The sequence below is a fragment of the Micropterus dolomieu genome, linkage group LG03, assembly GCF_021292245.1.
Source record: "Micropterus dolomieu isolate WLL.071019.BEF.003 ecotype Adirondacks linkage group LG03, ASM2129224v1, whole genome shotgun sequence".
NCBI lineage: Eukaryota > Metazoa > Chordata > Actinopteri > Centrarchiformes > Centrarchidae > Micropterus > Micropterus dolomieu.
The window spans coordinates 34,053,408-34,066,595 of NC_060152.1; the positions used below are offsets into that span (position 1 = coordinate 34,053,408).

Here is a 13,188-nt window from a genome sequence, read left to right on the forward strand (position 1 = left end):
TGATCTTTGTTGGGAGTTGCACATGCTCAGTTCCTAGTTAAGGACTACTAGCCAATCAGAAGCAGAGAAGGGCGGGTCAGCGAGAAGCCGGTAAACGGCTCGGGTTCAGCCGTACGTGTTGCCGACCGGCTCGGCAACACGGACTGGAGCGAGAGTTTCAGAGCGGCGAGTTATTAATCTGTATCCATAAAGTTTTAACTGAGCTCTGTCTCTACATCACAGGAACAACTTTATGTCCACTGACTGCCTGGAGGGTAGCTAGTGTTTGGAAGGGAGAGGAGAGCTGTGTGCTGCAGCTCGCTGTTTCTGAGGGCGTGTCGGAGTAGCCGCTCGGCGAGCGTTATATGAGGCGCATTTAGCTTTCATCCCTGTGATGTCACAGGGATGAAAGGGAAGCGGCTGGACTACAAAGTGGGAGAGTTTTCTGTGGGAGATGGGAACTCCCTTTGGGCTGGACTTTGGGCTTTTTCACTTTGTAAACCCGTTACATGCACAAAACAGGAATATAACTCAATAAAGGAGAGGGGAAAAGCAGAATACCACCTCTTTAATATTTAATAAACTGCCAATTATGTGCACGTACAGTTTGAAGGGCAGTTTGAAGGGCAGCGTCTCAGAAAGGAGATATTATGGGAAAGGTTTAATAATTAGTTTTAATAATTCCAATGCTAACGTGAGAGACTTTAATCAGTGCACAGCAGGTCAGCTGAACATTCAAAAAATGTGAAATTTGTCTGCAGGTAAGCAAACAGGTGAACATATATGAAGAATAAAATTGGATAAAAGATAAAAGGAAATGTCTTATTTATTAAGAACAAATCAATATTTGCTTTTATATTTTTTACCACCGAATTTCTTTCTATTTAGCACCAAATTATATAATAATACATAATTACCTTTCCAAAAAAAAAAATTGTCCTTAGGTGTGGAAGTGAGTGTGAGTGGCTCTGCGATGGACTGGCGGCCCCGCCTTTCTCCCGATCACAGCTGGGATTGGCTCCAGCCCCCCCGTGACCCTGTACGCAGGATAAGCGGTGGACTATAGATGGATGGATAATTACCTTTCCAGGAAACTCCTAATGGAAATCATTCAGAAATGACGGTATAGGCTACTAAAGAAACAAAATACTAATTTATAATTACATAATCATTTATTACACTTTACATGGCTCCTTCCAAAAGACAATATTTCTTCTCAATAAACATATTTATTATTTAAAAATGTGTTTCCTTCAGCACTTTATTGGATGTTTATCAGGACAAAGAAGCCTCTGAAACTGTTTTTAGGTCTAGCAATTAAATATAAACATGGTAATAATAATGATAAGTCTTCCCTAGAAATACAGATAAACCAGGCAATCAAAGTGGATACACTTTCTGTATTAAGCATTTATAAACAGTGTGCAAACATTTAATAAAGGGTCTGTAACACACTATAATGTAGCTGTAGGCCGATAAAAGAACATTTAAAATGTTTATTAATGTTCAGTATTTGTCAGTAATTATAGCTTCTCAGTGTTTTATTGTTTTAAATCCACTTCCTGTTGTTAATAAATACATATAAAAACAGTGTTTATTTTATCTGCTGGTTATTAACCCTTTATTAAATGTTAATATAGTGCTTATAGATGCTGAATAAGGGACTTGAAAGAACGTGCTGCTTAAAGTAAACACATTAAATAACATCAGCGCAGGTTATTTCCACCAGCAGCTGACTCCCTGCAGAGCTCCGCCCTGCACCATCCACACCCCCATCGCCAGCAGCAGGAGGACCTTTGCCCCCAGAGACGCAGACAGGAGGAGCAGGAGAGGGGACGAGGCCCCGGGGACGGCCGGCGGGGGTTTGGGGGTCAGGACGTACAGGGTGGCCTGCTCTCTGCCCCGAGGGTTGGAGGCGCTGCAGGTGTACTGCTGACCCGGCAGCACGTCTCTCAGCTGGCTGACGGTGTGGAAGTGTGGCGCAGAGCCCTGAGCCATCGGAACGACCAGAGAACCCTCCAGCAGGTCGTCCGGGCCGAGCCACTGCACGTCCGGCAGCGGGGAGCCCTGGACCCGGCACACGGCTCTGTACCCGGACTGCTCAGTGCCCTCCACTGACAGATCCAGGATCTTTGGAGGAGCTGCAGCACAAACGGGAAGAACATCGGAGCATTAAACACTTTATTTCCTGCATTCAGGAGACATTTTCTGCACCAATTTACAGTGGAAATGTCTTTATTTATATAAAGGGAAACAAAATTTCAGCTAGCAGGGGACAATTCATAAATATAAAAATATAACAGAATACAGTATAATGCAGTAAGTAGCTGCTTGGTTTTTTATACTTAAGTGAAGGGAAGGAAAATGAATCCAGAGTAAATGTACTTATATATATATTTAGGACTCTGCGGTCGGCGTACACGTACCCTCCACTCTCAGTCTGGTTCCCATCTTGTCCTCGAAGCTCACATGTTCTCGCCCCTGAACCTCCACTCGGCAGTAGTAGCGTCCGCTGTCCTGCAGGGTGGCGCTGTTGATCCGCAGCGACAGGTCGTGCTCCCTCGGGTTGCCCTCCAGCCGGTAGCGCTGGTCCTGCTTGGGCCCCGGCTCGCAGGTTGGGGCCCCGGCCCGGCTGGTGCAGCGGTACAGGACGGTGGCGCCCTGGCCGTGGCCCAGACGCCACAGCACCTGCAGGGAGGAATGCTGGGAGTGCGTCGGGTGGCTGAAGGTGCAGGGCAGCAACACCGGGTAGCCCTCGGTGGCTCGTACCTCCGACTGCACGATCATGGACCAGCCGTCATCTCCGAGGGCTGCTGGGGGGGGGGGATTCTCTGTTACAGGTGAAAGTCCTGCCTCCAAAACTTAAGTAAAAGTATGTATAAGTATTATCAGCAAAATGTACTTCAAGTATCAAAAGTAGATGTTGTATGTTCTGTATGTGTTAAGTAAAAGTATGTAAGAATAATCAGGAAGATGTACTTAAAGAATAAAAAGTACAAGTACTACAAAAATGTCCATATCCCTGTTCATAATCATCATATCTCCTCTCCTCAGATTCTTCTTCTTCATCAGATTTCAGCTGGTGATTCTTTTGATTCTGAATCAGTCTGCTGGTTATTTCCTCCATCGATCCACTGATTGTTTGGTTTGGAAAGATTCTGCCGTCACAGTTACCCAGAGCCCAGAGAGACGCCAAACGCTTGTTGTGTCCAAAGCTCAACGTTACTAACTGACATTCAATTTATTGAAATTAACAAATGGGAAATCACAAATCACCTTTGTGAAGCTGGAAGCATGAAATGTTTTTGCATGAACAGTGACTTAAACGATCAAAATAGTTGCCAATTAATTTTCTGATAACCGACTAATTGTGTCAGCTGGGATTGGCTCCAGCCCCCCCGCGACCCTGAACGCAGGATAAGCGCTTGACGATGGACCATTGTTGAGAAATATCTTCAACATATGTAAATAACTATTTATCATATTTATATTAGATTATAAGGGCGTCACATTGTGTTGAAACGTGTCGGGGACATAAGGGCTCAGATTACGGGCGTGATGATACACTTTGGGTCACGAGAACAAGACAAAAGATTTTTAACACTATTTTGAAGAAATATGAAATGCTGAAATACTATATGAGTGGGGGTTCTGGGAGTCCTCCCCCAGAAAATCGGAGCATTAAACACTTTATTTCCTGCATTCTGGAGACAATTTCTGCACCAATTTACAGTGGAAATGTCTTTATTTATATAAAGGGAAACAAAAATTCAGCTAGCAGGGGACAATTCATAAATATAAAAATATAACAGAATACAGTATAATGCAGTAAGTAGCTGCTTGGTTTTTTATACTTAAGTTACTTTTTTGGATATATTTAAATTGAATTGCATGTTTTCTTATTGTGCAAATAAACCTTTCTCAAAGCATTTTCATTTTTTAGTTAACATTTCTTGGTGCAAGCTAACAAATGCTTTCAAACATGATCAAAATCAGCCATCCCAAAATGTGGTGTCCCCAGCGTCCCCAGCGTCCCCAGCGTCCCCAGCGTCAATGACACCTATGTTATAATGGAGTAGAAGAAAAAAGTTGCATGAAAACAACATACTCAAGTAAAGGTCAGGTACCACTAATTTGTACTTAAGTACAGTACTTGAGTAAATGTATTTAGTCACTGTCCACCAGAAAAACAGCCTGTTTGCAGCTCTGTGATGATACGAGGAGAGTTTAAAGAGTTTATGCAGCTGAAGAAGGAGGAACATAAAGGAACTCTTCATCCGGCAGTTCATCACTAACGTGGAGGTTTTCACTGGACATGAAGGGGATGAACAGCATTAATCTGTAAAGTAACTAAGGCTGTCAGACACATGTAGTGCTGGTAGTATAAAATGGAAATACTCAAAGTATCTTAAATGTACTGTATACTACACTAGATCAGATCAAAGCAGTGTTACCCAGCCATTATGACTCGTGACCCTTCATCTAAATCAGTTTGTGGTCGTGTTTCCTCTCCGAGTTGTTGTCAGTTTGACCAGAGAATCGCTTCCTCTCGAAACTTCTCACATGGTTTCATTTCAGTAACTGTTCAAATGATCCAATATTTTACCAATAAATCAGAGATAATCAGAGAGAAAAGTAAAAAAAACTGAACAGATTTGTTTCAGAACTGTGTTAAAAGAGTTTACCATAAATTAGAGGAAGAAACAACCACACACCAACCTGAAAGATAACAAACAAAATGTGTCAGCTCACCTGCTGTAACAGATAACAGCAGACTCACAGTGCTGCAGACCAACCGGGCGTCCATGTTGAGACTGCCTGAAGACGACTGTGTGTGTGTGTGTGTGTCATTCGCGTGATTCAGACGCAGCACTGTTTGTTTTTCCATTCTTCTCTTTTACTTCCTTCGTGTATATTTTTATTAGTAGGAAATTATTTTGTCAGCAGCCAGTAAAACCAGCAGAAGCAGATAAAACCCAGCTGGAACCTTAATCTTTAATCCAAGACACCCTTTCTCTTTCCTGTTAGAGACCGTAAAAGCAAACTCGACCATTGCAAAGTGCTACAAAGTTCAATCTGCAAACTAAGATGAACAATTTGCAACACGTCCTCATACCTAAACAACAAAACAGGTGGATTGTCAAGTGTCTTTACAGTGTCTTTAAAGTAGTGAGTGTGCAGCTTGTATAACAGTGTAAATCTGCTGTCCCCTCAAAATAACACAGCCGTTAATGTCCAAACCGCTGGCAACAAAAGTGCAAATGTCCAAATTGGGCCCAATTAGCCATTTTCCCTCCCCAGTGTCATGTGACTCGTTAGTGTTACAGGGTCTCAGGTGTGAATGGGGAGCAGGTGTGTGAAATTTGGTGTTGTCGCTCTCACACTCCCTCATACTGGTGACTGGAAGTTCAACATGGCACCTCATGGCAAAGAACTCTCTGAGGATCTGAAACAAAAGAACGGCTGCTCTACATAAAGATGGCCGAGGCTGTAAGAAGACCGCCAAGACCCTGAAACTGACCGAGACCAAACAGGACAGGTTCCACTCAGAACAGGCCTCGCCATGGTCGACCAAAGAGTGCACGTGCTCAGCGTCATATCCAGAGGTTGTCTCTGCGAAACAGACGTCTGAGTGCTGCCGGCATTGCTGCAGAGGCTGAAGGGGTGGTGGGGGGTCGGCCTGTCAGGGCTCAGCCCAGACGCCCCACAATGCATCAAACTGGTCTGCATGGCTGTCGTCCCAGCAGGAAGCCTCTTCTAAAGATGATGCACGAGAAAGCTGCAAACTGTTTGCTGAAGACCAGCAGACTGAGCTAAAGAAGCTGAGGGTAAAGGTGACGGACTGGCCAACATGTCTCCAGACCTGAACCCTGTTGAGCATCTGTGGGGCTCCTCAAACTGAAGGTGGAGGAGCACAAGGTCTCTAACATCCACCAGCTCCGTGATGTCGTCATGGAGGAGTGGAAGAGGACTCCGGTGGCAACCTGTGAAGCTCTGGTGAACTCCAGGCCCAAGAGGGTCCAGGGTGTACCCTGCCTTTCGCACTCTGTCAGCTGGGATTGGCTCCAGCCCCAACATTGTAACCGTTTTGTTTTCGTTTAATTTTTAAATATTTCAGTGTTATAACGTTACGTCAGTTGTGTTCCTCTGCCTCTAACCTCCAACGGTTAACTGTTAACGTCTAAATTTAAGGAGTAACGGTAACGTTAGTCTTTGAAAAGTTAACGTTTACTCATGGTAAAGTTAACCTTAATGGTAGTGACTTCAGTAAACTGAGCTGGACAAACAGAGATACATTTTTAAGTCCGTCTTTTGTTTTTTATTTTTTCAGTTTCTAGTTATTCTGGGCCGTGAATTGCGACGTGTCTTCTGAGTTTTTTGTTGGACGAATGGTCGCTGACAACGTTCGCTGTAACGATAGCTGTAACTTTAGTACAACATCAGCTGGTGAATAAAATCAATTCAGCTACTCAACGTGATGTTAAACATTTTTTAAACAGACAGATATACGATAAAGAACCCGGTAATGTAACGTTAAATAACCAGCGTTGTTTGGCTCCTGAATTAACTTGCGCTGTGAAGATGGCGGCGCCATTTGTGTGTCGGAAGCACACACGGTTAGCTGTAACGTTAGACCTGCTCAGACGGATGCAGTGATTTGTCCGATTGTGGGTTGTGAGCATACATCTCCCAATTTGCTAAACTTGTGTGACATTTAAAATGGCATATAAGAGAGGGGAAAAAGATCACCTGCCCCTTTCCCAGCTGTGAAAAAAACTTTCATGTAAAGTCATCCTTCACATCCCACATCAGCAGGAAACACAGACACTGTGTGGAGAACAGATGCCAATAGCTGTAACGTTAGGCGTGACAGTGACATCCAATCACAGTCTTGTAAATTTTGAGATGGAAGATGATGATGGCAATGATGTCGAAGACACATTTGTGACAAATTTGGCACTGTTCTATTTGAGGATGCAAGCTAAAATGCTGCTACCTGCCACCACTATTCAGACTTTAATAGAAGAATTCCAGGTGGTACATGACTTGGAACATATTTTTTAAACATGTGGCACCGAAACAAGTGTATCTGGGTAGAAACACCAAAATAACACTTAACAGTTAGCCTAGTCTACTGTGCATGTCGCTGTATTTACTTTGCGACAACTCCCAGTCTGTTTTCCGCCGCCGTCTGTCGTACTCCCGTGTTACTTTCAGTAACCGTTCCACTTCGTCAATGCAAAAAAAGCCTGGTGTGGTTCTTGGTCTGTATTACTTTCTTCTTTCGCTAAATCGCCTGCTACTGCGGAGTAGACCGTCTGCTTCATGTTTACACTGGCACGTACATGCCCAGTGTGGCTACCTGAACGGTCACTAGATGTGTTTTTTCAGTCGTTCTAATATAGACGGAGATCAACTCTGATATGCAGCTGAAACGCTGCTGTGGACCGAGAAGATCGCTTTCGTTATAAAACTGTTTTAAAAGCGTAGCAGTGTGGATGTAGTGTTATGAGTTGTTTTTTCCCTGTGAGTTTGAGTTTTTGCCATTGTTTCTTATGTCTATTTGCCTGTTTCTCTCGTTCCTTGTCCTTAGTAGTTTATGTCTCGTCTTTCATCTTGGCTCTTGGTCCTGTGTTTTAGTTTGTCTTTGTTCCCAGTCCTGTGCCTCGGTTATGTTAGTATTTACTTCTTGTTCCTCGTCTGCATTATTTTAGTTTAGTCTGCTCTGTATTCTGTGTCTTCGCTCCTCGTTCTGTGTCTCGGTTCATGTCTTAGTGTTTTGGGTTCTGTCCTGTGTCCAGTATCAGTTATATAGTTTGTTGTGTTTTGGTTTTCACTCATGTCCGTCTCTGTCGGTCACCCGTGTCTGTCTTCTTGGTGTCTTAGTTCCCAGTTCAGTGTTTTACTTGGCTTCAGTCTGTGTTAGTTTAGTGGTGTTCAGTCTGCTTGTGTCTTTATTAGTTTATATTTATTCCTCTGGTCTGTTATGTGTTCAGTAACCTGTCATGTCTGTTCCCTCCAGTATCCCTCTGTCTGGCTGTCTCTCTCTCTGCCTCGTTAGCCTCATGTCTGTCACCTGTGTTGCTCCCGCCCTGCTCGTTAGTCCGTGTACCTGGTGTTTCCGTCTAGTCTCTGTCCGGTCATTGTCGCGTGTAGATGCTCTGTGCCTGTCTTGTCTCTGCCCTGTCTGTCTTGGATCTTCACCTGTCTTTGGATTTCTGTTTGGATTACCTGATTTTGGACTCTGTTGATCAGCCACTCTGTCTGTAAGTGCGCTCGCCTTTAGTTTGTATTAAACCCCTTTGACCTGTACCTCCTCTGCCTTGCGTCCTGCGTTTGGGTCCTCCAACCTGCCTCTCCACACCACAACCCCTGACATGTAGCCTCCCATTACCCCACTCCTCTCTCTGCTCCTCTCATGCCAACCCTCCCGTTTTCCCCGAGATTCTCCCGTATTTTTACGTTCTCACCCGTCAAATGTTCCCCCATAAATCTCCCGTATCTTTAACCTTTTATAAAGTCAAATAAAAACCTTCTGGCCGTATTTAAAGTGTCGGTGGCAGCATGTAAAATATGCAGACTGTGCTTCTTGCACAAGGATTAAAAATGAAAACAATCCACTTAAATGATATAAGGCCTGTAGCCTACTAATGGCAAACCATATGAAATTATAATGAATACAGTAGCCTATGTAATATCAACAATTGACTGTATAATATGGAATTTACATTGTAGCCTATTTTTATTTAAATTTTCCTTATTTTCAAATCTCACTGAAGGCAGTTTTGACTCCTCTCTGTAGCCCTTCTCTCTCTCCTAAAGCCCACAGAACCTGCCTGAGCTTTCCAGAACAAAAAGCAGCTACTTCAGAGTTTATCATCGACTCACGATGCCTGTGCTCCTTTATCTCCTAAATATTTTAGCTGCAGCCTTTTTTGTTGCAGTTTTTTATGGTTGTAGTAAATTTATAAAGATGCTCTTTGTTCTGTTTTTGTAGTTTATTCCACAGTAAAGATGTTTGCAGTAACCAGGCAAAGGCTGCTCTGGTTTAAGTCTCTAAAACAGATTGAGCAGAATTTGTTGCCCATGTTTCCTGGCAATAAAATAAACAGTTGTCATTTCATGATACTTTGTCGTCTGTTCATTTTAACACTTAATACATTGTTTTTAGGACCAATTAAATAAATATACTGTATAATTCTACATGATAGATAAAAGGCTCTAAATAGACCCAGTGATCGGTATCGGCCGATGCTGCCTTCAGCGATCGGCCCAAAAGAACCTAATCGGAGCACCTCTACTCTGCATCATTCTGTCTGTCTAAGTTAAATGAAAACATACTGACTCAATGGAGGACGTCATCAGGAAGGCGCTACCGACGCTTCAGGAGAGAGATTATAACAATCTCACAACACATTTGGCTGGTATTGGTGTGAAGACTGATTGCGATCTTCAGTTTTTTACATTTGAAGACATAACCGATATTATTCTGCTTATTGCTGGCCGAGGACTCATACACTATCTTGAAAACAGAGGTAAGAAATACCAGTGACGACCATGTTAACAACACAATGAATGAAGCCTTTATTTGTCCCACAGTGGGGACATTGCAAGAAATTAGAATAAGCCTCCAATGAGGCAGCTATATTCAGCGCCGCCACTCGCTTCCCAGAAAAGAATTAATGCAGACAGCAACATACATGACATAACAACATACAATACATAATAATACACAAGACACATTACATGCGGTCACATGATGGGATTTTTTGAGGTGACTTGTAAGGAAGAGAATTAAAGAGGGCGTTTACGAGGCAGTCAGTTCAGGGGGGTGTATGGTGTAAGATATTGAGTCTGTGTTTGTGAAGTATGAGGCTTCAGACTGACTCTGTTGAAAAGAAAAGTTCAGTTCATTGGCCTTGTCCTTGAGGAGAGATAAACTGTAACAAACCTCCAGTGGAAAATCCAGGGTAGGAGGAGGTTAGTGACAATAATAGAATCATTCCAGGTTGAAGGAAGCCAGGAGACAGATTTTACAGGACATACGGCGTTTTATTTACAATAAAGAAAAAATGCTAAGGTACCCTCGGGGAGGGTCTACAAAAAACATCTTCCCAAAAACAAGGAAGCGCCCACAAATGAGAAAACAACACAGGATACAATAATGAATTCTATAATGAACCCCACCACAGGGTTCAGACTTGTCACTTGCTGCACTGCAGTTTCACCACACTCTCTACACCCAGTCTGCCTGCTCTCTGCTCCTTATATCAGTGTCCTTCAATCGCTCTCATCCTCAGCGTCATACGTGCATCCAGTTCATGTAGTCATTTTGACATTTCTTCTAATTTCATTGTCAGACCAGAGGTTACTCTCAGCAGCTCACCAGATGGTGTCGACCCTCCTCTGCGCTTCCACAGACCGGTCTGAGATGTTAGGAAACAGTTCACCGTTCTGATCGGCCCTTTGATGTAAAACCTTCAGCTTGTCGTTCCCCCCATTTAAGCACTCTTTAAGTTCCCCAGACAGCTTTTGGGTAAATTTGCTGGCGGCTGTCTTACCAATTTTACGATATATTAGGGAGATTCCAAGCCCGATAATCAGGAAGCCCACTAACAAAATTCCAATTATCCATAAATCTTCAATGTCCTCCACAGATAAAACATCCAAGCAAACCGTTTGCCAGGTCTCCCACGAGTCGCGAGCGTAGCCTGCAGCGAATGTTTCACTGGGACAGTTCACCCGGTGAAGCACGTCTCTGGGTGAAAATCTTGTCTTTAGCGCTGAGTGACCAGTTGATTAATTCCATTTTGATGGTTTCAGGAGAACAGCAGGCAGGTGGTCGAAAGAGAAAAGTTTCCACACGACCAAAGTAGAGCAAGATAAGATGGGAGAGTAGGAAAAGCACGACTGCTCTCTACAGTAGCAGGAACTATTCTTTCATTTACAATATTGGAGACTATTAAGACTAGAAATGCTTTTTGGTAAACTGGAAAAACCCAAGAACCACAACATTTTGTACCTGGCAGGTAATAATAATTAATGTTACTAATAGTGCATACAATCTGTCAGGAAGGTGAATATGCAAATCTTTGAGTTTGAGCACTCTATCTGCTTAAAACACAATCGTTCCTCAGTAATCACAAGATATGTTGTTTTTTTTCTGTCTTTACTTGTGAGGACTACAAGACCCAAACAGGCGCGTTGCTCTGTCTTTCTTTTAAATTAGCGTGTGGCGTGTTGACGTCAGTGTTGTGGTGGTCTCATATCTGGTCTTTGTGTCATGTGGAACTTGGTTATGGTTTGCATCCAGAATCTTGGGGTGGAAAAAACAGAGGTCCGCGTCTGGCGCTTCTGAACATATGGTGTATATTTGTATATAGTTTGTTTGCCAGGGGTTGGGCCCTAATATAAACACATTTTGATATTCAGTCTGAAAGGGACGTTTTAGGAGTTTGAGGGTTACAAGAAGCCAATGCAGTGTCCTCATTGTACTGTATAAGGTTCACCTATACCAGGTAAGCAAAAGCCCCTTTTCCATTACCAGTACCAGCTTTGGCCTTCCTCCGTTTTCCATTGCAGATAGTAGCCAGCGGCGCGCACAATGATGATGCAGTGAATAGTGAATATTCTCTCTGACCAGTCAGCAGTCTGCTGTGTTTTCACCTTACATTTTAGTATCGCCTCAGCTCGCTTGGAACCTCGACGGAGGTGATATGAAATAAATTACCTGGTAGCAGGTACAGGTCCCACTATTCCACAATGGAAAACCAAAAAAAGTAGAGGCGAGTGGAGCTGCTACCGTGCAGTTGAAAAAGGGGCTAAAGTATCCACAAAAAACATACAAACTGCATTTAGGTGGCTATATTGCATTTGGAGGTCATATAGTATAATCTTATAAAACCGTTGATAAACATTTGTCTATTTATACATCAAAATTATCATTCATTTCAATGAAGTGGGACCACTCAAGCGGGAACCTCTGGGTCTGAGAAGTGAGACGAATGTGGAAGTCCCTTAAACCTGCATTATATCGAACGGCCACCAGGGGGCAACTCCACTGGTTGCCAAAAGAAGTCCGGCTCCAATGACTCTAATTCTCAGCTGACTTATTACCCCAGTAAACACTTAATAATGAGTTTTGGTCGCTAGTTTCACGTCTTCTTTAAAACAGCATGGTGTTAAATTTGGTAAATTATGGTCCCATTTAGAGAAAAAATGACAGAAAGCAGGAGAGGCTGCAGGACTAGACTGGGTGTACTTCTGCATTATGAGGTTCCCTGAAAATATTGTGGAGTAGTTCAACTAATTTGAAAAAGGAAAAATGTTTGGTAAAACTTAGTGTTTGGTGTACAAAATTAGTTGGACAGCAAGCAGAATCTCAACGCGTCCAGGATGACTAGTCCCATGCTTTATTTAAAAATTTCCACTAGACAACAAACATGAGATCTTGGTGTCAGTGAGTTGGTACTAGAGCGATTCTGATAGGGCTGTATCAGAAATAAAATGTCTGCATAGCAAGGTACTCACATAGTCCTGCGGTCAGTATAATGCCTATTTCTTGAGCATATGTAGAGGATATTTCAGCTTTGGGTTTTAATAATAATAATAATCTTTATTTGTAGAGCACTTTTCAAAAACAAGTTACAAAGTGCTTTAACAAGTGTAAAGACAATAATACCCAAGAGACAATAATACAAAAACAATTCAAGATAAAAGCATGAAAACATTGAAAAGACTAAAATACACGTTTAAGTTAAATATAAAATTAGTAAAATAGAATAAAATAAAAGGGATAAAATAAAGTCAAATAAGATCGGGAAATGCTCTCCCATAAAAGTATGTTTTAAGAAGGGACTTAAAAGAGTTCACTGACTCAGCCGACCTGATTTCCTCGGGCAGGCTGTTCCAGAGCCTCGGGGCCCTGACAGCAAACGCTCTGTCCCCTTTAGTTTTCAGTCGAGACTCTGGAACAGACAACAGACCTCTGCCCGAGGATCTCAAGGTACGTGCTGGTGCGTATGGGACTAAAAGGTCAGAAATATAACAAGGCGAGAGGCCATGAAGAGCTTTAAAAGTGATCAATAGAATTTTAAAGTCAATTCTAAAACATACTGGGAGCCAGTGTAATGAAGCTAAAATAGGAGTAATGTGGTCATATTTCTTTGTTCTGGTTAAAAGCCTGGCAGCTGAGTTCTGGACAGTCTG

At 42.7% G+C, this 13,188-nt stretch overlaps 1 protein-coding gene across 3 annotated transcripts; it reads right to left on the bottom strand.

Annotated features, from left to right (window-relative positions):
• Positions 1 to 1,132: 1,132 nt before the first annotated feature.
• si:dkey-11p23.7 (V-set and Ig domain-containing protein) lies at positions 1,133 to 4,988 on the bottom strand. 3 transcript variants are annotated; one of them, XM_046043801.1, is made up of 3 exons: positions 4,732 to 4,988; positions 2,406 to 2,840; positions 1,133 to 2,120 (listed from the first exon to the last, which is right to left on the bottom strand). In XM_046043801.1, exons 1-3 carry the CDS (start codon positions 4,865 to 4,867, stop codon positions 1,696 to 1,698), a joined length of 996 nt encoding a protein of 331 aa, XP_045899757.1. In that variant the 5' UTR covers positions 4,868 to 4,988; the 3' UTR covers positions 1,133 to 1,695. The 3 variants fall into 3 exon arrangements, with proteins under 3 accessions (XP_045899757.1, XP_045899759.1, XP_045899758.1); XM_046043803.1 differs by having other exon boundaries at positions 2,406 to 2,789; positions 4,732 to 4,984; XM_046043802.1 differs by having other exon boundaries at positions 2,406 to 2,792; positions 4,732 to 4,983.
• Between the last annotated feature and the right edge of the window lie 8,200 nt (positions 4,989 to 13,188).

Excerpts from the sequence above, each read along its gene's own strand:
- si:dkey-11p23.7 (XM_046043801.1), bottom strand. The coding sequence starts at position 4,867 with ATGGAAAAACAAACAGTGCTGCGTCTGAATCACGCGAATGACACACAC. Across the intron at positions 2,841-4,731 it reads GCTGTTATCTGTTACAGCAG|TTTTGGAGGCAGGACTTTCA; the intron begins GTGAGCTGACAC and ends CTTTTACTTAAG. Across the intron at positions 2,121-2,405 it reads AACCAGACTGAGAGTGGAGG|CTCCTCCAAAGATCCTGGAT; the intron begins GTACGTGTACGC and ends TTTGTGCTGCAG.